Source organism: Dermacentor silvarum, chromosome 1, assembly GCF_013339745.2.
Source record: "Dermacentor silvarum isolate Dsil-2018 chromosome 1, BIME_Dsil_1.4, whole genome shotgun sequence".
Lineage (NCBI taxonomy): Eukaryota > Metazoa > Arthropoda > Arachnida > Ixodida > Ixodidae > Dermacentor > Dermacentor silvarum.
The window spans coordinates 204,051,899-204,073,428 of NC_051154.1; the positions used below are offsets into that span (position 1 = coordinate 204,051,899).

At 46.8% G+C, this 21,530-nt stretch overlaps 1 protein-coding gene across 1 annotated transcript; it reads right to left on the reverse strand.

Annotated features, from left to right (window-relative positions):
- Nucleotides 1–853: 853 nt before the first annotated feature.
- Nucleotides 854–17,578, reverse strand: LOC125941401 (transcription factor btd-like). The gene is given in 5 exon segments (XM_049658566.1): nucleotides 854–1,290; nucleotides 1,293–1,323; nucleotides 1,326–1,400; nucleotides 1,403–1,453; nucleotides 17,426–17,578. Coding segments are annotated over 5 exon segments (747 nt in total).
- Between the last annotated feature and the right edge of the window lie 3,952 nt (nucleotides 17,579–21,530).

The window sequence follows — 21,530 nt, forward strand, 5'->3', positions numbered from 1 at the left end:
ACCACACTGCCTTTCCCGCTGCGACGAAGCATTATTGCGTCGGTTGTGGCTGCGTGTGTCATTCACAAAGACCTTTTCGTTCCCCATTGGGTTGAGCAACACACCATCGTGGGACAGTTGTAAATGTGTGGAGTCTATCGAACTTCTCCTCTGTATCCGTCCCAGCTATGACGACCAGCGCCTTCTACTCCCCAACACGTTAGATCACCTGGATTCAACATCATTCTGATCCACAAATGTATTTGGACCATGGCCACATGCGCCAGAAGCCGAGAAAACGTACGTGCCTTACTGCAGTTCTTGATTTTGACATTCCTCAGTGAGCGACTGTAGTTGGGATGTGCATCTCCGAAATAAGTGACACTCTCGGTATTTTCTCTCCTTTCTTTCTTTTCATCCCTTAACCCATTTACCCTTACGTAGGGTAGCAAATCAGACGTGCGTCTGGATTGACTTCTCTGTTTTCATTCCCTTTTCTCTATTTCCATCTCTCTCTCAGGTTTCGCGCGCTATTTTTGGAGCCCTCAAGAAATAAAACTACAACAGCTATCTTATTGGAAATAAATAAATTGGATGTTTCTCAGTGCGACTCTACAACTTCTCAATTTAAGCTTCTGAGTTTAAATCAATATTTAAAAACTGGATAAGTAATTTTGTTAGTTAGTGGCTTAAGCTGACAGTAAAAATACTTTGAGTTGCCCAAGAGGACTATCAACAATAATGCGGTGCTTGGATTCGCGTAGCGCCTTTTGCTCGCCTTTTGCTCTGGCGCCATGACAATCTTGTATTGTCAAAATCATAATAAACTTCAAACTTCAAACCTAGTTTATTTTAAGTCTTGGCACAAGATAGCTTAAACGCCTTGCATATATGCTGCTGCTGCTGCTGCTGCTGCTGCTGCTGCTGCTGCTGCTGCTGCTGCTGCTGCTGCTGCTGCTGCTGCTGCTGCTGCTGCTGCTGCTGCTGCTGCTGTTGCTGTTGCTGCTGCTGCTGCTGCTGCTGCTGCTGCTGCTGCTGCTGCTGCTGCTGCTGCTGCTGCTGCTGCTGTTGCTGCTGCTGCTGCTGCTGCTGCTGCTGCTGTGCTGCTGCTGCTGCTGCTGCTGCTGCTGCTGCTGCTGCTGCTGCTGCTGCTGCTGCTGCTGCTGCTGCTGCTGCTGCTGCTGCGGCTGCTGCTGCTGCTGCTGCTGCTGCTGCTGCTGCTGCTGCTGCTGCTGCTGCTGCTGCTGCTGCTGCTGCTGCTGCTGCTGCTGCTGCTGCTGCTGCTGCTGCTGCTGCTGCTGCTGCTGCTGTCTGCTGCTGCTGCTGCTGCTGCTGCTGCTGCTGCTATGCTGCTGCTGCTGCTGCTGCTGCTGCTGCTGCTGCTGCTGCTGCTGCTGCTGCTGCTGCTGCTGCTGCTGCTGCGCTGCTGCTGCTGCTGCTGCTGCTGCTGCTGCTGCTGCTGCTGCCGCTGCTGCTGCCGCGCTGCTGCTGCCTGCTGCGTGCGCGCGCTGCTGCCGCCGCTGCTGCCGCCGCTGCTGCCGGCCGCCGCCGCCGCCTGCCGCCGCCGCCGCCCGCCGCCGCCGCCGCCGCCGCCGCCGCCGCCGCCGCCGCCGCCGCCGCTGTTGCCGATGCTTGTACCGTGTACGAGTGAGTGAAACAGGGTATTCAAAACGAGTTTAAATGCTCGTTTTTAGCTATTAAGTCTCGCAAGCGTGTAGAACGAGTATGTAAATCCATCAGGCCCATGTCGGCCTTGGCTTTCCGATCTCGGTTTATTACCAAAGAGAACGTAGAATAAATTAAGTGAAACAAAGTGCGCATTTCTATTGTACGTGTTCTACGTTAGTAGATTATATCAGGAGCAAACGGTATGGTTAGAATTTATGATGAAGAGGAGAGGAAAGGGGGGAGGGGGGGGGGGGGCCATTCAGCGTACGAATTACTCCGCCTATACCGGAGGGGAAAAAAAAAAACTGGTTCAGTAAGCTTTCATATTAGGTGCCGTTATGTGATACGGATATTTTGGACGCGTTGAATAGTCGAACCTGCTGGTGGCTCTGATGGAATAACTACAAGGATTCATATAATTGTTATATTGGGTAAAAAAAAAAAAAGACGACTGCCAGAAGTTGAGTTTTGGGCTCGGCAGTAATATATTGTTTTTTATTTATTTTGGCTTCGTCGACCAAGTAACTTTATACAGTACTGGGATATGCCACTGCGAAAGGCCCCGTCAGCGCAAATGAAATAGCTGACTTTTATAACATGTAACCCTCCACCTATCGTTAACACCTATGAAAGTGATTAAATGTTTTATGGGGTTTAATGTCACGAAGCAAATCTGGTGCCTCGAGAGACGCCGCAGTGGAGAGTTCCGGATTAATTTTGACCGCCGGGCAGAGGCGTAGCGTTCTCATTTTCCCGAAAGGGAGAGGGGGGCGACCCAGATGTCACCGCCACCTGGGGTAGAAGGGGAGGGCAAGCCGAGCGAACTGTGCCCCCATTGAGGGCCAGGCACTCAAAATAAATCAGTCATAGTGGTGGTCAAAATTTGAAAGTTTATTTGCGCATAGTACATTCTGTTGTAAAAAAAAAATAGAGAGAGAGAGAAGAGAGAAAGATTACAGTAGTATATGCTACATGTCCAGAACAAAATGCAGCTGGCAATTACAATTAAGGCTGCCTAAGGTTTGCGGCCTGGGGGGAGGGCCGGGGGGGGGGGGGGGGCGAACGCACATCGTGGTATGTACTTTAGCCTATGGTTATTTTCGTCTGTCTCGAGCAATAGGAGCTACATATTTGCGCTTCTGAATGCCGCCCTGCTAAGCGAGTTAACCACTTTACATGCGTGAATACGCATTGCCATTACTGCCTGTGTGCGTATATGCTCGTTTGTGTGCCTGATAGTGCTATTAAGTTATTGAGGTCCGCAGAGAGGAACGTTATACCACGTTTTCAAACTTGTACAGCGCAACAAAGAAAGGAAGAAACAGCCGAAGCGGCCAAAAGAAGAAACAGAGCGCAGACTTCCAACCGGTTTATTAGCAGATTTCACGAAATATATAGCCACGAGAGCATCAGACAGTATCGTCCGAACACGTCACAAAACGTCACATTGAGAGAGGACTGCACCATCATTAGACACAGAACACGTGCAAATATTTTACGCTCGGTTGAACTGATCAAGAAAGTTTACCTCTTGTGATCATAGACACAAAGAAGGGGCGCTAATACACGCGCTGCCAGCCCTTGCTATGAAATCGGCTTCAATAATCTCTCGCGTAAGTTGTGATCGGTGAAGTGAAGTGATCTTCACTTCGGCAGCAGCAGAGGCACAGAAAGGACTCGTCCTAAACTTCATTTATACACTTTACAGTGCTGCTTGTTTGGCGAGGATCGACAGCTATACTGCGGCACATGCGAAAGGGTAGCCGGGGACCGGCTGCGCAAGACGTTGCGTGTAACTCTCCTTCCGTGCCAACCGTGATCAGTAATCACTGATTGCTGATCTACACGTGCCACCGTGTTGTCTAGCTGCCTCGTCAGCAAGGCGTGCGCAGAGGACTCATCACGTGACGACGACGCCCCTCCCAAGCCTCCAGAATCTTTAAAAAGAAGGATTCACTGACGCTGTCTTCACTTCGGCAACAGCAGAGACACAGAAAGGACTCGTCCTAAACTTCATTTCTACACTTTACAGGTTTGTGGATAGCATCACTTTCCTATAATTTTCAAGAAATTTTGCAGTTAGCTGTGCCCTGCACTATTGCCCTCGAACTTGCAGCTATGAGTACCGTTGCCGATGTATCTTGCTTTGATTGTGGCTTGAGTGTTGGTTCTGATGACTGTATGGTATGTAGTGAATGTCTTAGTTCTTATCACATAGTACCCTGCTCTAGTATAAGCGAGAGAACATTTAAAGGAAAAACTGATGCAGAAGAAAAGCAGTGGAGATGTCCCATGTGCAGGAGAGTAAGAGCAAAAAAAAAAAAAAAAAAGTTGTCGATTGCTCCATTGTTGTGGTCATTGCAGAATTAACGGAGACAGTGAAAACTCTGAAAAACATTGTTGCTGCTATCGAGGCCAGCGTGCAAATCTTGTCTGACAAATACGACGGTGTACTAGCTGCCATTAAGGAGCAGGACAACAAATTGTCAGATGAAAAGCGGAAAGCTGATTCAGCAGAAACAAGTTGGAGCACTAAAGAAATTCAAGATATAAAGATCTTAATGAACTTGAACGACATAATAGGAAGCTCAATCTGGAGTTTCATGGAATCCGTAAGACTGATCATGAGAACTTGTTGGAAAAGGTCAATACAGTTGCTGAATCAATTCAGTTGCCAGCTCTAACAGGAAGTGATGTCACGGCAATACACCGTCTACCTTCTAGGTCGGACAAGATACCAGGTACGCTTCTCGCGACAGTTGGTTCGGGACACCTGGCTATATGGCCGTAAGAAGCTAAGGGATGCCAAATCTGAAGTGATGACTAAGGAGAACTTGACCAAGCAAACTCTGACTCAGTTCTGGGAGGCAAAGCAATGGGCACGAGAGAATGACATCCGTTTTGGTGTACGAACGGTAAAGTTCTGATGAGACGCGGTGATGATTTTCCCGCCATTCTTGTGAACAGTAAGGAAGATTTCCCGAGCACAGCTTGAGGTTCATGTCACATTTATACCCATATTTTTTTCTTGAACTGTGTTCGCTTTGCCAACAGAATTGCATCGACATATTGAGACAAATATAGTTTTCATGTGACGTCACGGAGGCAGCTCCCACCGTTCTAGTACCTAAACATGGCGGCTGCGATGACGTCAGTGCACCGTATTATCACGGGCAGACTCTTTTACTTTTTGACGGCGACTGTTTTTCACAGGTTTATCACTGTTATCGCTTTGACATTCGACGCAAGACGCGCGTGTCATGCTGTCATGTTTCTTGATTACGCCGCTTCTCGATCTGCTGGTACCTAAAGATAGCATCCGCGATGACGTATGCGCAAACTATATATATATATAATTTGTGAGACGTCGACCGATGCGATGCCTTTATTTCCGAGCAGTCGCCCGAGTCAGAGACGAAGCACCGCACGAGACAAAAGATGATGAGTCGTATGTACAGATGACGACGACGATATGCACAAATAGCGTTCACACAAGGTGATGAGTCGTTTGTACAGATGACGACGACGATATGCGCAAAATGCGCTCACACTAACTCCCCCCCTTCAGGAAAGCGGTCAGCAAGACCGCAAGCTAGAAAGGGTAGGTACGGCGCATGTAGGGTTTCAGGCGAGATACGTGAACGATTTCCGTAGTGCGGCGGCGGCGGTCAGTAGATGAGGTGACAGGAGTGACGCGGTAGTTAATGGCCGAAGTTCGTTGCAAAACGGTGTAGCGGCCGAGATATCTGTGGAGAAATTTTTCACATAGCCCCGGTGCGCGAACAGGTGTCCACAAAAGAACTGGTGTCACAAAGGAACGAAGCAACACGACGCGTCGCATCATAGCGAATTTTCCTTTTGTCCTGAATGGTAGCGGTGTTGGCGCGGGCAATTTCACGGCACCGGGAGATGCGAGCGGCAAATTCTTCAGGAAGAGACGCGGATGGAGCAGCAGGTGTTGAAAGGAGTGTAGTGTCCAAGACGAAAGACGGCGCTCGACCGTACACAAGGAAGAAGGGACTGTAATTGGTTGTACGTTGGACGGCAGTATTATACGCAAACGTCCAAAAAAGGTAGGATGGTGTTCCAGTTGGTGTGATCGTGTCCAACATACATTGACATCATGTCAGACAAAGTTCGATGAAAACGCTCCGTAAGACCATTTGTTTGCGGATGGTACGATGATGTGGTCTTATGGGTGGTGTCCGAGGCCTGGAGGACTTCACGTAGGACATGCGATAGGAACGTCTTGCCACGGTCACTCGGGAGGACACGAGGTGCGCCGTGGCGCAAAACGATACTGTGCACGAAAAACTCGGCGACTTCGGAGGCAGTACCAGAGCGAAGAGCAGCTGTCTCAGCGTACCGCGTTAGATGATCCACTGAGATAACGATCCAGCGGTGACCAGCGGGCGTGAGTGGAAGGGGCCCGTACAAGTCTATGCCCACAATTTCGAAGGGGGTGGACGGGCATGGTAGAGGCTGCAGAGGACCGGCTGGAAGGGATGTCGAGCGTTTTCTGTGCTGGCATGACGCGCAGGATCCAACGTATTTGGCGACAGAGGTGGAAAAAGCCCGGCCAGAAACAACGCGTTTTGATGCGGTCGTAGGTCTTATGAAAGCCCAAGTGACCAGTCGTCGTGAAATGCTTCTAATACTTGGAGTCGAAGTGAGCGAGGTATGACTGGTACCCATCGGTTACCTGGAAGGATGGTAGATTGATCGAAATAACGATCCACCTTGAAGCTTAAAACGCGAAAGTTGTCGTCTTAAGCGACTGTTGGGGGGGGTCGTGCCAAGCCGATAAGTCGGTCGATCAGCGTACGGCAGTATGGGTCAGTACGTTGGAGTGAGACGAGGTCAGTAGACAGGAGAAAGTCAACTGAGGCAACTGACTGTCCCGGGCTACTGGGCGTGTGCTGAGACGTGTGGCTAGATGGTGGCGTGCATACTGAAGGTGAAGCATGGGCGTTTGGGGACAGCGGGCAGCGCGACAAAGCGTCGGCATCTTGATGTTGTTTGCCGGACCTATACGTGACAGTGAAGTCATATTCCTGTAAGCGCAGTACCCAACGGCCGAGGCGTCCAGACAAGTTTTTCAGGGACGACAACCAACAGAGAGCATGATGGTCCGTCACAACTGTGAAATGGTGGCCGTAGAGATAGGGACGAATTTTTTGTATTGACCATACGATGGCGAGGCATTCCTGTTCTGTAATCGTGTAGTTGCGCTCAGCAGGAGAAAGAGCACGACTTGCTCTTCGGACTTCTGATTCCGCTGCAGCAGGACAGCGCCAATTCCATGCCCACTGGCATCAGTGTGTAGAATAGTCGGGGCCGTTGCAGATTACGACGACGATATGCGCAAAATGCGCTCACAATTATATATAACCAGTTAAATTGCCAATCCGCAAGAAACAAGTATGTCTCTAGATTCCTTATTTTCACAGCTTGATTTTCAGTTTGACATAATCATGTTAACCGAAACTTGGTACACGAATGATGACAATCCAATTTCTCGACCTGGTTAGGATTTTTACTGAGTAATTCGTTCCTATTGTCGAGGTGGTGGTGTTTGCTTGCTTGTAAAAGAAACTGCGAACAGAATTTTGTTGTTCAGAATCTGATTGTGAGATGCTGACAGCTGTCCTAAACAATTCCGTCATATCAGCCGTGTATCGCCCCCCCCCCCCCCCTTAGGAAATAATTCAAAATGTATGGCTCATTTAGAAAACTTGTTTAACCATGCTGTGATGAATATATATTTAATTGTATGTGGCGGCGATATTAATATTGACATGTTATCTAACGAAACTTCTAAACATGACATGACGTGTGTTTGATACCTTTGGACTACTTAACATGATTAATATGCCAACAAGAGTTACTCCCAATTCATCTACACTAATTGATGTCTTTCTCAGGAACGTTAATTCTGAGTGTGTTAGAGCAGGAACCATGTCATATGATATTAGTGATCACCTACTTGTATTTCTAGTTACTAAGCAACAAATAAAGAGAAACGACTCTCTATATCAACGCGTTCTATAACAGGGCCTAAACTTGAGAATTTTCGTCAAGAACTAATTCACACATCATGGAATGACGTTCTAACGCGAAGATGCATTGCAGTCAATACATTTATTGAAAAAATTCAAACAAGTATATTATCATAATTTTCCTCGAATTACCCACTGTCCATCTAAAAAAATTAGGAAGCCGTGGATCACGCGAGACCTGTTACCTAGGAGGAGGAAGCAAGAGAAAGGCAGAAGGCAGGGAGGTTAACCAGGATAACGTCCGGTTGCCTACCCTACACCGGGGGAATGGGAAGAGGAACACAAAGATGACAGGGAGAGAGAGGAGGGAAGGAAAGAAGGGAAATGAGCGGTTAGTTCGCTGACGCGTGTGTTAGTGCACTAATAGTTAGTGAACGCAAAATGAACGAAAAACCTGTTACACCAAATGGACGAAAGACCTGTTACACCAAATGGACGAAAGACCTGTTACACCAAATGAACGAAAGACCTGTTACACCAAATGGACGAAAGACCTGTTACACCAAATGTACGAAAGACCTGTTACACCAAATGTACGAAAGACCTGTTACACCAAATGTACGAAAGACCTGTTACACCAAATGTACGAAAGACCTGTTACACCAAATGTACGAAAGACCTGTTACACCAAATGGACGAAAGACCTGTTACACCAAACGAACGAAAGTCCTGTTACACCAAACGAACGAAAGTCCTGTTACACCAAACGAACGAAAGTCCTGTTACACCAAACGAACGAAAGTCCTGTTACACCAAACGAACGAAAGTCCTGTTACACCAAACGAACGAAAGTCCTGTTACACCAAACGAACGAAAGTCCTGTTACACCAAACGAACGAAAGTCCTGTTACACCAAACGAACGAAAGTCCTGTTACACCAAACGAACGAAAGTCCTGTTACACCAAACGAACGAAAGTCCTGTTACACCAAACGAACGAAAGTCCTGTTACACCAAACGAACGAAAGTCCTGTTACACCAAACGAACGAAAGTCCTGTTACACCAAACGAACGAAAGTCCTGTTACACAAAATTAACGAAAAAAAAATGTAATGTACAATACATTTTTAGCTTGTCGCGACCCACAACTATTTAGTACCTTTAAAAATTTCGTAATCGCCTAAATAAAGATATCCAAAAGGCTAGACGAAACTACTTTGATAATCTTTTTATATACTCATCTGGTAATTCCGCTTACTTGGGAAAATATGAATAAAGTGTAAGGAACACCCAACTCAAGCGCAATTACAGAACTTACAATCAACGGCAATGTTATTAGTGGTAGCCAGTTATCTAATACGCTTAATGATTACCTAGTGAACTTAAATTTTGCTGGAACACCTCATGATATTACGTCATACATTAAGGACAAATGCCTTTATGTTTTTAAGGCCTACTTACGAAAACGATGTCTATAAAACAATCGTGCCGCTTAGAAACAGTAACTGCTGTGATTATTTTGATTTTCAAGTTAAACCAATTAAATACGTTGCCGAAATAATCGCACAACCACTTTCTCATCTCATTAACCTTTGCCTGTCATTAGGAAGTTTCCCCTCAATATTACAGACCGCTAAGGTGCGCATTTTGTACAAAAAGGGAGATAAAAATAATTTAGCAAACTACAGGCCGATATCAATTTTGCCGGTATTTTCTCAAATATAAATTTTTTTAAAGCGAAGCTTTGTACCTCTACCAGCCAAGGGTTCTGTCGTGTCCGTCGTTGTAATCAAAAAACGATCCCGAGGAACCGCTAACAATTGCAGGTATAGCAGTATAGCTTACTTGAATTCAGGCATTCAGCGTACCCAAAGCACTCGTTTTCGCAAGAAAAACCACAAAAACAAGCTTCAAAGTGATGAGCCAACATGATGGATGATAAGGGCTGCGGGCAAACAACGGAAACAGGCTCGGCGCGGTCCGTAAGATTAGATTGCAGCTGTTGCAAAGCTTATGCAGCTGCTTGAAAGAGGGTTGACGTCATTCGAAACCCTTCCAGCCTAGTAACTGCTTCGGTTCATTTTCTAGACTACCCCACTATGGGGTAGTCTAGTAGTGTATATCACACCGATCATAAAGCAGTAGTGAACATTGTTGTGAAGTAAATAATAATAAAGGCCGTGGTTAAAGTTACGTTGTAGTGTGTGAAATATCAAGTGCGCCGCAGTCACCGTGAGGTTGGCGTAAAAAGCTTCGCTTTCCAACCACCTTCACAGGGTGGATTGGCGGGCAATTTTTTCATTCACAGTTAGCGGAATTCATTAACAAACATAACTTATTGTGACGCACAATACGGCTTTAGAAAAAATAGGTCTACTGAATTTGCGCTACTTGACCAGAATGAGTTTATTATAAATAGCATAGAAAGTAAACAATTGGTGCTTGGTGTTTTCGTTGATTTCAGCAAGGCTTTCTATTATCTGACTGGAAATTTGCTTTTACAAAAATTAGATTTATACGGTGTACGCGGTGTCGCCTTAGATAATTTTGGCTCGTATTTAAGCGAAAGGAAACAATGTATGTACTCATATAAATAATTTTGCTTCGACGTTTAAATCAAATTCTCTCGGTGTTCCTCAGGGCAGTATCTTAGGGCCTTTTCTTTTCAATTTATACATAAAACATATTGTAAACATAGATTGTTCAGCAAAATTTATTGTTTATGCTGGGGATACGAGTATATTTTTTGCACATTACGATATTAACCCGTTAATTCAAAAAGGAAATCGTATATTACGGAAGTTATGACTGGGCCTGCTTCAATGGGCTATTAATTAATGCAGAAAAAACTAAGCCGGTTATTTTTCGAGCAAAAGGCAAGCAGGTGCCTGCAACTCCTTCGCTGTATCTTAATGATATTATCCAAATTGTCGATCATGTTAAAACTTTAGGTGTCATATTTTCGAATAAGATGTTGTGGGACGCACAAGTAGAGCAGGTAGTAACAAATACTGCACGTATTGTTGGTATAATTTATCGCAACCATTATCTACTTCAGTTGAAAACAATACTTATTGTTTAACATTCGTTGTTTTTATCCTATGCTCACTACTGTTTTCTCGTATGGGGTGACACAACGCAAACAAACATTGATAAGCTAACAAGACTTCAAACTAGATTTTTAAAAATTGTTGCTAAAAAAAAAGAGTGTAATCATTCTGTAAGTTATATACAGGAAGAATATAAGCTAGTAGGTATGCAGAATCTTCACAATTGCAACATTTGTAAGGTGATAAAGAAAGAACTTAGACAAAGAACAATAATTTCAGACCTAGCCAACCTAAAACCCACTGGGAATAAATGATACACACCAGCATGATCGTTGGTTAGTGCTTCGTTCACGCACTAACTATGGTGACCAGATGCTACGCAATGTTATTCCAAAGATGTCAAATTATCTTAGTGGCTTTGATATAAACATAACAATGTGACTTCAATAGATGTTGTTGCATTGTTTTTGTAACGTTAATGCTAATTTATACGAGTTATTCATTATGTGTGATGCATGTACCCAATTGTATTACTGTAATCCAGTGCCTTTTCAACATGCGTATATATTTTCCCTTTCCCTTCTATTTTGCGACGCTTCATCAGTAACTATACTGTATATATCCTGTTAAACTTTATTTTTTTAATAATTCTGAATTATTGTTATTGTAAAAATTAGCATATCTCATGTTTGATATATTATGTTTTGTTTATTATTAGATGTCACTGCTTTGCTGCCCTTTTGTAGGTAGAGGGCGCTAGTCAAGTTGCTTTTATGCAGCTTTTACTCCCGCCATCCTTCATGTATACATGACAATCATGAAAATAAAGATTCAATTAAAGAAAACGAATGCCTACAATGGAAGGCAAAAGAAAAGCAAGAGACCGTGTGGCGTGCCGCAACTGTATCTATTTTTCGTTGACTTACCTAAGATAGCGCAAATAACAAAGAGCAGGGTCACCTCAATAGTTTTAACAGCACAAGGTAAATACGGCCGGCTTAGCGCGTCACCCTATTGGCCTATATTTTCCTTCTCCAAATATTTGCAATTTGTTTTTGTTCTTCTCTTGATCATTAGGGTTGTATGCTCCTTGTACATAATGTAATACGCTATGAATCGAAGAAGGGTCACGTTCACCCATCGGTATAGCTGAGGTAGGGTGGCTAGAATTCTAGCCACCCTAGCTGAGGGAACGCGTGAAGCGGCGTCACCCGGTCACGCGTGCGTCCCCTACTCGGAGTAGGTGACGTGGCACTTGCATGGCCTACAGGGGTCCTTCTGACCTTGAAGGCTACAGTGTTCAAAAGGGCTACCGGGGCACGAGTATCCCCTATAAATGCGATGGGCCCGGGATCCATACGCGCTGCGGTATTCTCGTATGGGAGCGTTTTCCTGCCGAACAATGCACCACGATGGCGAAGACTACTCATCTCTCAGACCTTGCTGTGGAGATGGGAACATATTCATTCCGACACGCTTTGACATCGAGTGCGTTCGGTTTGCTTAAGTACTAAAAAAAAATATAGTACTGAAATTGATCGTAGTAAAACATCGTATACTCTACTCTTTCTAATGACTATATACGTGTGCTCAGTTCACTTGAATGTTTACTAAACAAATCACTAATATGCCACACTTGTCTGAAGCGGACGCTTCACTTATCTGTTCATGCGAGATTTATAACGTTCTTCCGTGAAAAATCGTGGATCCTGAAGCGGCCAACGTTTTAAGGTAGCCGTGGCCAAATTGTACGGCGAAATACATAATCGTTGTGCGTATTTGCCTCAGACGCGCTTCTCAAGCCTCCCGAAGCAATATACTATACGAGACGCCAATGTATTTTGTGACGCATATTCAGGGCGAATGTGTCGCACCTTCGGGAGACTTGAACAGGCATGGCTCGACCGCTGGCACACTTCGATTATGCGAGTAAATAGCGCGCACTAACGTTACTTATTAAATAGTTAAGTATTTATCGTAATCGGTGCCTGTTCGATCAAGCATTGGCGGGGGGGGGGGGGGGGGGGGGGCCCCGGGGCTCGAGCCCCCTCCGGAATTTTCCCGGAAGGGCTGAACCCCCCCCCCCCCTCTCCCCCGGAGATCCGTAGCCTACCCCCCGCCCCTAAAATGTCATTACTGGAGTTCTGTTACCCACATAATTTGAGGATTCTCTTGCGTTGCCTCCACCTTTTCACTTTTGTTGTGGCTGCAAGCTTACGGCACCATTGTTGTCGCGGACGTGCACGGCTTTTATTTATACTTTGGTTTTATTTCGGCAAATCCTGATAATAGGACAAGCGCATCAGAAGCACCAGCGGCTACCTCATCCGTGTTTCCTTACTTTAACATTTTTTTTTTATTTCCGCTGAGAACACCACGCACAGACACAATATATTTAAATATATACAAAGGACTAAGTTTGTTATATTTTTTAAAGAGAAGGAGGTAGCCAACTAAACGGATAGCCTATACCTAGAGAATGAATATGTTGATTTATGTTCACTTCACTTCAAATTACTTTGCGTGCTTTTTTGACCCTGAAAAAAAAAATGCAGACTTCAGTGGCCCCTTCGGCAGAGTCTTCTATCAACAGCGTGGGAAAAGCACGTGAGTGATATGTGTCTCTATATTGATTCTCTTTACAGTAGGCAATGCTAATGGCTGGCGACAAAATAAAAGAAAAAAAAAGATCTTCTAATTATTTACAACATTTACGCATTAGGGATGGAAACATCGCCTCTTGCAGGCAGAGGCCATAAATACGGGGTGTTTCAGCAAACACTTTCAAAAAAATTTTAAAGGTTGCTTGTCGCAGATATGATGATGAAATAAACTTTAATTTTCGAGACAGTTCCCCGAGCGTTTGAGCTGTGGATCACTCTAGGTGGGAGGGTCCCTCATTCCAGGAATCTTCTGGCCGCGATAGCATCCCGGGCTCTGGCGACAAGACGCCGTTGTTCGTCCAGGGCCGGGGTGGAGATCTTGGCCTCCCACGTCTCGGCGAGGAGGTTCACGTCTTCGGCCGTTGTATGCTTGGTAACGGCGTCTTCGGGGCGCCTTGGGCACTCGAGTAGTAAATGATCCAGAGTGTCTGGCACGACGCAGATCGGGCAGTTGTAGGTGTGTAGTGTCGGATGGATGCGATGCATGAGGATCCCATGGGTGTACGTGTTGCTCTGCAGTCTTCGGAATGCGGTGCTTTCCTCTTTGGTTAGTTTTGGGTGAGGTGGCGGGTACACCCTGCGTCCCAGTCGGTAGTGTTGGAGGATGGCGTTATACGTGGGGGGTATGGTCTCCGCTTCCGCTGCGTCACCAGGCGGTCGGGAGTCTCGCGAGGCGGTGAAAGAGGCCCGGTTGACGTGATCGCGGGCCGCGGCGCGTGCCGCTTCGTTTCCCTCGAGCCTCTCGTGCCCTGGTACCCACGTGACGCAGGTGTAAGGGAGCGGAGTGCTTCTTTTCTTCGGAATTTTGACAGCTTCCACCGATATTCGGCCTCTCGTGTAATTGCGTACTGCGGATTGGGAGTCCGTGAAGACTACGACCGCGTTCGTGCTCGTGGTGGTGGCGAGAGCGATCGCCGCTTCTTCCGCTGTCTCCGAGTTCCGCACCCTGACGGTGGCGGATGCCAGTTCTTTGCCTCTCGAGTCAACCACACTCAGGGCGCATGCGGTTTTGCCCGGGTATTTCGACGCATCTACGTAGCGAGCATCTGGATCGTGCTTGTGGCATCTTCGGATGGCGTCGACTCGAGCGAGCCGGCGTCCCCGATGATGCTCGGGATGCATGTTGCGTGGTAGTTTGCCGACGCTCAAGGATTCTCTTATGCATGGCGGTATCTTGACCTTGCGGTCCGCGTCGGAGATGTAGCGTTCTCCGTAGCCGAGGCGCGCAAGGACCGATCTGCCCGTCGGCGTGAGCTTCAGCCTCTCGAGTTGGTTGGTCTTCTGGGCTTGCACCAGCTCTTGCTAGATGTTATGAGCACCCATTTTGAGAAGTCGGGTGGTAGATGCCACGGGTGGTAGACCCATGGCAAGCTTCGTAGCTTTGCGGATGATGACATTGAGCGTGTCGACTTCGCAATTCTTGAGAGCAGGTACGGGGTTGCGTACGTTATTCTGCTGGTCAGTAGAGCTTGAACGACTCTCAGGGTGTCGTGGTCCTTGAGGCCACTGCGTCGATTGGCTACTCTCCTTACGAGGTGTGTGAGTTGGGAGATTGTGCGTTGGAGCCGTGGGAGCGTGGCGACTCCTGATCCGTCTCGGTGCAGGTGCGCATGCATAGGTGTCGCAGATAGCACAATTATAATTCATGAGCTGGTCTACTCGAAGAGGCGGACATTACTTGCACAAAAAATTGAAATGCATCATCGACTAATTACCAAAAATTCACCATCGTGGTTTTACCACGTAAAATCCCATAATTTGTTCTTTTCATACTTTTGTGCTTTGATGCATAAAACGATGTTTTGTTGAGAAAGTGACTGGCACGCCAATGTATTTCTACGCAAAGTTAGAGAATTAATATCTCGACACTGGTGTCAGCCTGAGATTTAGTTCAAAGTGGATCCGCACTCCACGGCTAGAATTTGTAAATTGGAACATTGGCCATAAGGTAATCAGCTAAAAACTTCATTAGTTAATTTTGTTAATTAGTCGATTATGCATTTCAATTTTTTTGTGCAAGTAATGCCCGCCTCTTCGAGTAGACGAGCTCATGAACTAGAATTGTACTATCTGCCACAGGCCACCTTTAAAAATTGTGGAAACTGTTCGCTGAAACACCTTGTATATAGAATTCACTGAGTAACCGAAATGATGCCAAGCCGGATTCACTCAAAATCAGAATAAATAGAAGTCTAGAAGTCATGCGCAGCAGTGCTTATACTCGGACTCAAAGTACTAAAAAAATAAAAAAGAGTGCAGTTTGGCCGGGAAGGCGAAGCAGTATTAGTGATAGCGAAGTAGAAGACAATGACATAAAGTAAGATTCTTACCGTGTAAATCCGTGTAAGGATCGCACCCGTGTATGGGCCGCACCCATAACTTGACAGCCATTATTTAAAAAAAAAGACATCCAACCGAGAAGCAATCGCGTTCCGTGCGCTGATTCTGATCGGGCTCAACAGCGAATTGTCGCGCGCAGCGTACTTTCGCGCGTCGCTACTGGATGTCGAGAGGAGGCGATCGCGGAGGTTTACGGCGGATTTCATACTCGTATAGTAGTTGGAAAATGAGCTCAAATGGCCCGGTCCCATGAAAGGCTCGTCAAAATCGCGACAGAAAAGTGTGGCCCTTACACGAGTCTATACGTTAGTTATAGTGGTCATATAAAGTGTAGTAAACATTCACCTAAAATTAAAATAGTAAGCATAGTGAACATAGTAAGCACGGACCATGTAAACCTCACTGGATGACCTCGAGCACTCGCTTTCACAACGCAAGCACTGTGAAGAATGCCGGCAGCGGAGGCGAACGGTTCGTACAGCCACGCGATTCACCGCAACTCTGAAAATTAGATCCATCATCATTATCTGCCTATTTTTATGTCCACTACTGACGGCCTCTGTGAGTGATCTGTGATGACCTCTGTCTCTTAACTTTCCAACCCTAGGGGCGCAGAAAGACAGCCCGGCAAGGAAGACAGCGCGTATTGAGTTAGCAGCCATCCCTGGTCACCCTTTATCATTTCACCCACCAATGATTACCAACAATTAGATATGGCACGCGGGCCCCATAAGCGTCAGCCGCGCGCAGCCATTCACAGCTACGGCAGGGCTAGAGGAGAAGACGCGTGCTCTCCTTCCCAGTCGCGTTTGGTTACGTGACCTACAACTAACCAGTATATTGAGCGCGCGGAAAATAATGCCCATCAAGCCGCCATCCTTTTCGGCTCACTATTAAGTGCTTTTTCCCGCACCCACAGGGTATGGGTCGTTCATGTATATGGCTTTTGGATTTAATGCGGAACATCACGGCGACGACAACCGCGACAATTTGCTTGAAGTATCGATATATAATTGCTTTCGCCATAAAGCTAGAAATAGAATATATATATATATATATATATATATAATATATATATATATATATATATATATAGTACCGTTCGGAAAGCTGGTCGGGCGCCAGCCCCCCCCCCCCCCCCCCCCGGAAAAATGACAACTTTCCGCCTATGCGATCAAGGAAAGACGAGGCTGACGAAGTGGCGCCGCCGATGACTCTTGGCTCGCGACTCAGTCGGCCCTGTCTTGCAGTCAATCGACAAGTGTTTCAGCTAAGCAATCAAGGGGACAGCAACACTAGTGAGCTATATTTTAATACGTTGATAATCGATGTATCATATAATTTTTAACGTCCACACCAGGGTGCAAGCTATTTTAGGTTATTACAAGCGTACGGGCGCATGCGTCGCTAAACAAAACAGCATTACTTGCAAACACCGATCGCGTAAACCAATTCCCACAGCGCGTGGTGTCCCAATAACTTTTTTGCTTGTTTCAGACAAGGGCGTATAGTTTCAGACGAGGGCATATACGCAACCAGTAAGTGCGGAGTCAGGCGCTTTTCGTCTCCTGATGCAGAAGACGACTGGCAGTCTGATTGGCTACAGCCCAGCGAGCCAAGTGCAGCGTACGCTGTCGCAGCCTCTAGCGCTCGGCAGCTCCAGTGCTACCTACATCCTGAGTGACTCTAAAACTGCACTGCTACATTATGCTAGGGGCCGAGTTCACCCTGCGACCTTCCACATACTGGCCCAGAAAACCCCCGCCCTTCTCCCGCAGCGCTGAGCTCATCTGGGTGCCCGCGCACTCGGGAAACCCTGGCAATAAGGCCGCCGATTCTTCAGCCCGAGGGTCGACCAACCGGGCACAGGCGGACCTCATGGGGGGGGGGGGGGGGGGGGGGGGGGGGGGGGGGGGGGTTTCGAGGGAGCGCGCATGTGCCTTCGCAGAACTCATCGCGAATGCTCGCGCCGAGAGGCAAATATACCCATCCTCCCACACTTCCCTCACTACCAGCCAGGGAGCAACACCTATGGCGCCATCTGCAAACGCGGACCCAACCTACCCCATTACTTCTCTCCCCACTACCGATGATGATGATAATGATGATTTAATCGTCTCTCCTTTGAAACTGGGCGGTGACAAAATGTCACCTAGCCTGCGTAATTTAATCAGGTATGCTATACATGTTTTTTATCTAGCATTTTTGTATACCTTTCGTTACTCTTTTTTCCCTCAATATCAACCTTGTACCTCCCTATGACAGAGAGATCAAATCAGGTCGTATCAATCTTTTTCCTGCTTTTCTTCCATTAATACTCTAAACGTTTCTTGCTTATCTCGACTGCTGACCGGTTGATGCTTCCGTCCACTTTAAAACCACGCGCTTCTGGAAGGTGTACTTTACCTGCTGTTCTCACTGGGTGAATCCCTTCACATTCCATTAGGATGTGTTGAGGGGTCTCCGGATCTTTGCTGCAGCATACACATGCCTCATCTAGTTCCAAATATTTGCTCCGGTATGTTTTGGTCCTTAGGCAGCCGGCTCGACCCTCAAATAGCAAGGCACTGCCCTTTATGTTACCGTACAGATTTTCTCTTCTAATTTCTTTCTTCTCATTCTTGTAAATCTCTATTGTCCTTTTTGTTTCCATTCTTTGCATCCAATTCACTGTCTCTATATATCTCTCTCTTTCTGATGACTCCTGGTTTTCTATTCAGAGTTTGAATTATCCTGTACTTGGTTGCCAACTTTCTTGACCTCTTCCTCCATTCTGCGTCCACGCTTTTCAGGTACAGATACTTGTGCACTTTAGTCGCCCATTTATTTTCATCCATGTTCCTGAGCCTTTCTTCAAAACTAATTTTGCTCTGTGCTTCTCTGACGTCACAAGAGGCCCAACCCATGTCACCCTGCACTAACTCATTTGTGGTATTACCGTGGGCTCCCAAAGCCAACCGGCCTACTGATCTTTGGCTAACTTCCAACCCCGACAAGACATCCGATTTTAAGCATAGAGTGGCATTTGCGAACGTTAGCGCTGGCACCATTACTCCTTTCCCGATTCCACGCTCCACCTCATACTTATTATGGGCCCCAAAATGCTCTGTGTTTCATTATTGCTGCATTACGCTTCCCCTTTATTTTCAGATTATCTTGGTGGCTAGAAAAAGTCTTTCCTTAGTTTATGTATACGCCGAGGTACTTATATTGCTTGACTATGGGTATTAGCTATTTCATCTGCCGACCCATCCCACCTTCCTGCCCTCTGTGCAATGCGCCGAAAGCAAACCTCACCCACATACTCCTGGCCTGTCCGGCTTCTGCTCCCCCCCCCCCCCCCTCGAGGGGAGGGGGGGGGGGGGGGGGGCTGACACTATGCACTCTAAACCTGGGAGGACTGGGAGACCTCACTGCGCTCCACAGACCCGGCAAGGCATAAGATCGCCACCAGCGGTGCTGCCAGCGTCCTGGACATGTGAAACATGAACGTTTGAGTGCGGTGGGGTCGTGCGGGGACCCAGGGGGCCTGGGAGGTCCCAAACGCCCTGTCAGAATAAAGTTCTTTCCTCCTCCTCCTCTTCCCAGCAGTACACTCGTCTACATGAGCCTGCAGGAAGTGTAGGTAAAAAAAATAGCTCCGATACGGCGTTCCTAGCGTGTTCCTGACGCTTTTTCTACGCCGTTAATTCCCAGATGGCAGTCCTTGATTGGTGGCGCCACGATAGATCCTGCCATTTTCGATGCACGCGGCAGGCCGCACTTTATATATATCCAGCGGTCGTGCCACTGTGTAGACAGTGTAGTTTTCATGTTACACTACACTTTAAAAAATGGCTGCGTGCAGGTGGGTGCAGCTACACTTTTCTACACCAAGTAAAAAAAAAAAAAATGGCGACTTTCTACACTCGTGTAGCCAGTGTAGGTAAAACAAAAAAAAATAGCCGTAATGTTTTACCTTCCGATCTTGAGCTCACGTCTTCTATTTATGCCACAGCGCCTGCATTTTAGTAGGGGGCACAGTAAAGGGTTACACCGAAAGTGTGTAAACTTTTGAGCACTGATAAAAAAAGTTTGCACCCTTTGGTGCTTATCTTGTCCCACACCGTTATAATCATCATCTGCCTTGCTTCCGTTTTCTTTCTTGAAAACTCTGCGCCCACTACTTTCCTGTCGAGAATGCTATGTCACGCTGATACCGCGCACGCTGTTCGTAACGTGTAAGTACCGGGCTCGCAGCGTTAAAGAAAGCAAATGCGGGCAAGACAGATGACGATTTTTCACTCTTAAACACGTTTTCACCCCTCGGGGCTTGTCTCACAACGATAATGGTCATCTGCTTGCGCGCCTTTCCTTTTCTTTAACGCTGCGCGTCCCGTACTTCCAGGCCATTCATGGAGGAAGGTAAAGCGTAGGAGAGGCCCCGCCAGCACGGACGTTTTGGAGAAAGTGGGGAGGAATTCACGTGCTGTTTTTCGCAAAGGAGCACTGTGACTGGTACCCCAAACGTCAACGTTGCCATAGCAACCGCGCTCCTGAAGCTCTCGCTGGTGCTCTCGGCCTCTGAAAAGTGAGATTTTTCCGCCCATGTCTTTCTCGCTGCACAATTTGTTCGCGACAAAAGTTGACTTTGATGTGTTGTGTGTAAGCTTGAAAGTTGTTTTGGGGCTGTGAGTGTCAGCTAGCAACAGCTACACTAAAGCAATCATGGCGCGGGTCTTCATCGTCTTCTTCAACTTGCCACGGAAAAAAACAGGAGCGCGACTGCTTCACTAAAACTGCTACAGAAGTTTCGTAGGCTTTGTTTTGACGCACGTCGGCAGCACACACTTCCGGCGGCTCGTAACAATGCAAGTTCAAAGCTCACGCCTATCTGCCCTAGCGAGCTGATTGGACGCGCAAAGGAAGATGACACACCAACATGACTGCACTTCCAGCTTCGAGAACGTGACGTCAGGGCCTCTTCTATTTTGTTTCTTTCCTCCATGAGGCCATTACAGTGTACCGGATAGAGCACTGCACGGGCCGTTATTATCGGCCCGGGCCCGGCGATTGTAAATGGTTACCCGCCCGAGCCCGGCCCGGTGATTCAAAGCGAGACCCGGGCCCGGCCCGAGCCCGAAAAAAATGTCGCCTACCCGACCCGGCCCGGCCCGACTGCAAATCATGCCCGACGGAGGCCCGAACGGAGGCTGTCGAGAGCAAGGTGTTTGAAATAGCAACAACCGAGTTTTTGTTGGCGCATGCATTGCTATCAAGTACTTTAACCTTCAGTAATTTATTTTACAAAACGTCATGGTGGAAAAAGATGACCAGACGTACAGGTACGAGGAACGTTTATTCAGCTCCGGCATACTGTACTTTTTCTGCGAATACAGTGGTGGGAATCGTCAAGGGCGTTTTGGAGCAGATTTTGTATCGGGCAAAATTATTTGTAGAACCCGTCCCCACTTTAATAGCAGGTTGGCTTGTGGAGTTCACTCATCTCCAGTTTCCCTCGCTGCAATTGTTGATGCGTCAGCATGACCGTGAAATGCTTCTTCAGCTTTGTTTGACAGAGCCGAACGAGTGGCAGGGTAGATTGCCTCTCTTCCTCGAGCATGTCAGTTGCTTCTTTAAACGGTGCCAAAAAGTCAATTATCTCATTTATAGTATTTTTGCTAACTTCTTCTATTAGCGATCTTTCTCTGTTTATTTATTCATTTATTCATATTACCCCACAGGCTCCAGTGGAGCATTGCGTAGGGGGGGGGGGGGGGGGGTTACAGAAAAAAGGCAATAAATAAGGCATAAAAATAACTACATAGTAGGAAAAAACAAGTAAATTTGTAC